Source organism: Columba livia, chromosome 38, assembly GCF_036013475.1.
Source record: "Columba livia isolate bColLiv1 breed racing homer chromosome 38, bColLiv1.pat.W.v2, whole genome shotgun sequence".
Taxonomy (NCBI): domain Eukaryota; kingdom Metazoa; phylum Chordata; class Aves; order Columbiformes; family Columbidae; genus Columba; species Columba livia.
Window position 1 is genome coordinate 268,495 of NC_088639.1, and position 6,000 is coordinate 274,494.

Below are 6,000 nucleotides of genomic sequence, written 5' to 3' on the forward strand. Positions count from 1 at the left end.
CCCATGTCCCAGCAGTGAGGCTGGATCGGTGTCCCCAAGTGTCCCCAGGGTCCCCATGTCCCAGCAGTGAGGCTGGATCGGTGTCCCCAAGTGTCCCCAAGGTCCCCATGTCCCAGCAGTGAGGCTGCATTTGTGTCCCTGTGTCCCCAAGTGTCCCAAGGTCCCCATGTCCCAGCAGTGAGGCTGCATTTGTGTCCCCTGTGTCCTCAAGTGTCCCCATGTCCCCAAGGTTCCCATGTCCCAGCAGTGAGGCTGGATCGGTGTCCCCAGGGTCCCCATGTCCCAGCAGTGAGGCTGGATCGGTGTCCCCAAGTGTCCCCAGGGTCCCCATGTCCCAGCAGTGAGGCTGGATCGGTGTCCCCAAGTGTCCCCAAGGTCCCCATGTCCCAGCAGTGAGGCTGCATTTGTGTCCCTGTGTCCTCAAGTGTCCCCATGTCCCCAAGGTTCCCATGTCCCAGTAGTGAGGCTGGATCGGTGTCCCCAAGTGTCCCCAGGGTCCCCATGTCCCAGCAGTGAGGCTGGATCGGTGTCCCCAAGTGTCCCCAAGGTCCCCCTGTCCCAGCAGTGAGACTGGATGGGTGTCCCTGTGTCCCCATGTCCCCAAGGTCCCCATGTCCCAGCAGTGAGGCTGCATTTGTGTCCCTGTGGCCCCAAGTGTCCCCATGTCCCCAAGGTCCCCATGTCCCAGCAGTGAGGCTGGATCGGTGTCCCCAAGTGTCCCCAGGGTCCCCATGTCCCAGCAGTGAGGCTGGATCGGTGTCCCCAAGTGTCCCCAGGGTCCCCATGTCCCAGCAGTGAGGCTGGATCGGTGTCCCCAAGTGTCCCCAAGGTCCCCATGTCCTAGCAGTGAGGCTGGATGGGTGTCACTGTGTCCCCATGTCCCCAGGGTCCCCATGTCCCAGCAGTGAGGCTGGATGGGTGTCACTGTGTCCCCAAGTGTCCCCATGGCCCCAGGATGTGTCCCAAGGGTGAGGCTGGGTCGGTGTCCCCAAGGTCCCCATATCCCAGTGTCCCCCTCCGTGTCCCCTCGTCCCCCGCTCCCGTTATTCCCGCCAGCGCCGCTCTCCCCGCCCCTCCCCGCGTGGGCGTGGCCAATCCCGCCCCCACCCAATCATCGCCCGCGAAGCAGCTGGTGGGCGTGGCACCCGCAAGCGGCTGGGCGTGGGTACCCCCCGTGCGCGGGCGTTCTGGGCGGAGCTTCCCCTTCCGCAGCGCTGCCGCGGGAGTGGGCGTGGCCAAGGGGCGCAACCACCAACCAATGAGGACTCAAGCAGCGGTTCGTGGTAGCCAATGAGACGGCGGGGGCGGAGCTGTTCGCCAAGGGGCTCAACCAACAACCAATGAGAACTCAAGCAGCGGGGCGCGGCAGCCAATGAGGCGGCGGGGGCGTGGCCGGCCGCCCCGGTAGCGGCGGCGATGGCGGAACGCGGCGCCCCCCCGCGTTCCCTCCGCTCCGGGACCCCCGGGCCCCCCGACCCCGGCCGGGCCCCCCGGGGTGTCCCCCCCGCCCCCCGGAACCCCCGGAGCCCCCGGGCCCCCCGGCCGCCCGGTGCAGATGAACCTGTACGCGACATGGGAGGTGGACCGGAGCTCGCCCAGCTGCGTGCCCAGGTGAGGGGGGACCCCCCCGGGACCGGGACCCCCGGAACCCCCCCGGGATCACCGGGACCCCCCCCGGGAACGCTGCGGGGGAAGCGGGGGGGGCACCGGGGACATCCCCCCCCGCCCCGGAACGTGGTGACACCCCCGTGTTCTGCCCCCCTCCACTGCCCCACTGATCCCCCCACTCCCATGGTGACCCCCGGGCCCCCCCCCCATGGTGCCCCCCCATAGTGCCCCCCCATGACCCCCCTTAGTGCCCCCTCCCATACCCCTCTGTGACCCCCCCCCCCCTTGCTGCCCCCCCCATAATTTTCCCCTATGACCCCCCCCCCATGGTGACCCCCCCACCCCGCACGGTGCCCCCAGCACGGTGCACCCTCATTGATCCCCCCACGGTGCCCCCCCCCCATAGTGCCCCCCCTATGGCCCCCCCATGGTGCACCCCCCATGACCCCCCCTTGATCCCCCCCACGGTGCCCCCCCCCGTGATCCCCTGTGACACCCCCTATGGTGCCCCCCGCTTAGTGCCCCCTCCCATAGACCCCCTATGACCCCCCCCATGGCGCCCCCCCATAATTTTCCCCTATGATCCCCCTTAGTGCCCCCCCATAGCCCCCCTATGACCCCCCCAGTACCCGCCCACAGTGCCCCCCCTATGATCCCCTATGACACTCCCTACGGTGACCCCCCCCCTCCCGTAACCCCCCTATGACCCCCCCATAGTGCCCCCCCATGACCCCCTTAGTGCCCCCTCCCATAACCCCCCTATGACCCCCCCCATGGTGCCCCCCCCTATAGTGCCCCCCCATGGCGCCCCCCCATAGTGCCCCCCCATGACCCCCTTAGTGCCCCCTCCCATAGCCCATCTATGACCCCCCCCACAGTGCCCCCCCCATGGTGCCCCCCCATAGTGCCCCCCCTATGGTGCCCCCCCATAGTGCCCCCCCATGGTGCCGCCCCATAGTGCCCCCCCATGACCCCCTTAGTGCCCCCTCCCATAACCCCCCTATGACCCCCCCCATGGTGCCCCCCCCACAGTGCCCCCCCATAGTGCCCCCCCATAGTGCCCCCCCATGGTGCCCCCCCCATGACCCCCCCCATGACCCCCCATGGTGCCCCCCCCCACAGTGCCCCCCCCACAGTGCCCCCCCATAGTGCACCCCCCATGACCCCCCATAGTGCACCCCCCATGACCCCCCATGGTGCCCCCCACAGTGCCCCCCCCATAGTGCCCCCCCATAGTGCCCCCCCATAGTGCCCCCCCCATGACCCCCCCCATGACCCCCCCCATGACCCCCCCCCGGTGACCCCCCCGTGCCCCCCAGGCTGTTCACGCTGCGGCTGCAGCGGCTGCTGCTGGTGCGGGGGGGGGGGAAGGACCTGGGATCCGTCGTCATCGCCGTGAAGCTGCAGGTGGGGGGGGCACAGGGGACATGGGGGGGGGGGGGACACACATTTGGGGGGGGACGTGGGGGGGCTATGGGGACGTGGGGGGGGACACAAGTGCCGTGGGGGGAACATAGTGGGGGGGCTATGGGGGGACACAGGGACCCATGGGGGGGGCATTTGGGGGGAGGGGTATGGGGGGGACACAAGGGATGGGGGGGGGGGGCATAGGGGGCATGGGGGGCCAATTGATTATTCTCCCCCAAATTATTACCCCCCGAGTTATTTATTTCTCTCAATTATTTATTATCCCCCCCAAATTATTTATCCCCCCCCAATGGTTTATTACCCCCCAATTACTTATTACCCCCAATTATTAATTACCCCCCAAATTATTTATTACCCCCCCAAGTTATTTATCCCCCCAGTTATTTATTACCCCCCCCAAATATTTATTACCCTCTAATTAAGCTTTTACCCCCCCAAGTTATTTACCCCCATGTTATTTATCCTCCCCCAATTAATTAGTCTCTCCCTAATTAATTATTACCCCCCCAAGCTATTTAATCCCCCCCAGAGTGATTTATTTCCCCCCCAGTGATTTTCCCCCCCAAGTTATTTACCCCCCCCAAGTCATTTGGCCCCCCCTCAGTGATTTACCCCCCAAGTCATTTACCCCCCCCAAGCTATTTACCCCCCTAAGCTATTTACCCCCCCGTGTTATTTGCCCCCCCAAGTCATTTGCCCCCCCAAGCTATTTACCCCCCCCAAGCTATTTACCCCCCCCAAGCTATTTCCCCCCCCATGTTATTTGCCCCCCCAAGTCATTTGCCCCTCCAAGCTATTTACCCCCCCAAGTCATTTGCCCCCCCCAAGCTATTTACCCCCCAAGCTATTTCCCCCCCCATGTTATTTGCCCCCCCAAGTCATTTGCCCCTCCAAGCTATTTACCCCCCCAAGTCATTTGCCCCCCCCAAGCTATTTACCCCCCCAAGCTATTTACCCCCCCATGTTATTTAACCCCCCCCAAGTCATTTGCCCCCCCCAAGCTATTTACCCCCCCATGTTATTTGCCCCCCCAAGTCATTTCCTCCCCCAAGCTATTTACCCCCCCATGTTATTTGCCCCCCCCATGTTATTTGCCCCCCCCCAAGTCATTTGCCCCCCCCAAGCCATTTTCCCCCCCAAGCTATTTCCCCCCCCAAGTCATTTGCCCCCCCCAAGCTATTTACCCCCCCAGTGATTTAGCCCCTATGTTATTTTCCCCCCCAAGTCATTTGCCCCCACAAGCTATTTACCCCCCCCATGTTATTTGCCCCCCCCAAGTCATTTGCCCCCCCCAAGCTATTTACCCCCCCCAAGCTATTTACCCCCCCCAAGCTATTTACCCCCCCCAGTGATTTACCCCCTATGTCATTTCCCCCCCCAAGTCATTTTCCCCCCCCAAGCTATTTACCCCCCCCAAGCTATTTACCCCCCCAAGTCATTTACTCCCCCCAAGCTATTTCCCCCCCCAAGTCATTTGCCCCCCCAAGCTATTTACCCCCCCATGTTATTTGCCCCCCCCAAGCTATTTGCCCCCCCCAAGCTATTTCCCCCCCCAAGTCATTTACCCCCCCAGTGATTTACCCCCCTATGTTATTTGCCCCCCCAAGCTATTTCCCCCCCCAAGTCATTTGCCCCCCCAAGCTATTTACCCCCCCGTGTTATTTACCCCCCCATGTTATTTCCCCCCCCAAGCTATTTCCCCCCCCAAGCTATTTAACCCCCCCATGTTATTTGCCCCCCCAAGTCATTTGCCCCCCCCAAGCTATTTACCCCCCCATGTTATTTATCCCCCCCAAGTCATTTGCCCCCCCATGTTATTTGCCCCCCCAAGCTATTTACCCCCCCCAGTGATTTACCCCCCTATCATTTGCCCCCCCAAGCTATTTACCCCCCCGTGTTATTTACCCCCCCATGTTATTTCCCCCCCCAAGCTATTTCCCCCCCCAAGCTATTTAACCCCCCCAAGCTATCTGCCCCCCCCAAGCTATTTCCCCCCCCATGTTATTTGCCCCCCCCCGTGACTATTCCCCCCCCCGTGACTAATCCCCCCCCAGGGCTCCAAGCGCGTCCTGCGCTCCAACGAGATCGCGCTCCCCCCCTGCGCCGCCCCCGAGGCCGAGCTGCACCTCACCTTCTCCCTGCAGGTACCCGCACCCATGGGTGCCCCCCCCGCCCCCCCAGCACCCTTTGGGGTGTCCGCCCCCCCCGTTAACCCTTTCCCCCCCCCCCCCAGTACCCCCATTTCCTGAAGCGCGACGCCAACCGGCTGCAGGTGATGCTGCAGCGGCGCAAGCGCTACAAGAGCCGCGCCATGCTGGGCTACAAGACGCTGGCCGTGGGGCTCATCAACATGGCCGAGGTGGCACCCATGGGTGCTGGGGGGGGGCACGGGGCGGGGGGGGGCGGGGGGGGCACCCCAGGGGTCCTTGAGGTTCGTTAATGGTCGTTAAAGTGGGTGCTGGGGGGATTGGGGTGACTTGGCGTTTGGGGGTCAGGGTGTCCTATTGGGGTTTGGGGGGTCCTGTAGGGGTTTGGGGGGTCCTATGGGTGCTGGGGGGTCAGGGTGGGGGTCAGGGTGCTGGGGGGGTAGGGTGCTGGGGGGGGGCACGGGGCGGGGGGGCCGGGGGGGGCACCCCAGGGGTCCTTGAGGTTCGTTAATGGTCGTTAAAGTGGGTGCTGGGGGCATTGGGGTGACTTGGCATTTGGGGGTCAGGGGGTCCTATTGGGGTTTGGAGGGTCCTGTAGGGGTTTGGGGGGTCCTATGGGTGCTGGGGGGTCAGGGTGGGGGTCAGGGTGCTGGGGGGGTGGGTGTCGGGGGGGGCACCCCAGGGGTCCTTGAGGTTCGTTAATGGTCGTTAAAGTGGGTGCTGGGGGGATTGGGGTGACTTGGTGTTTGGGGGTCAGGGGGTCCTATGGGGGTTTGGGGGGTCCTATTGGGGTTTGGGGGGTCCTGATGGGGTTGGG

At 64.1% G+C, this 6,000-nt stretch overlaps 1 protein-coding gene across 1 annotated transcript; it reads left to right on the forward strand.

Annotated features, from left to right (window-relative positions):
• Positions 1 to 1,368: 1,368 nt before the first annotated feature.
• On the forward strand, positions 1,369 to 5,467 carry PACS1 (phosphofurin acidic cluster sorting protein 1; the record flags this gene model as incomplete). The annotated part of the gene is made up of 4 exons (XM_065044393.1): positions 1,369 to 1,611; positions 2,928 to 3,015; positions 5,091 to 5,180; positions 5,270 to 5,467. Coding segments are annotated over exons 1-4 (432 nt in total), but the record flags the coding sequence as incomplete, so codon positions are not given.
• Between the last annotated feature and the right edge of the window lie 533 nt (positions 5,468 to 6,000).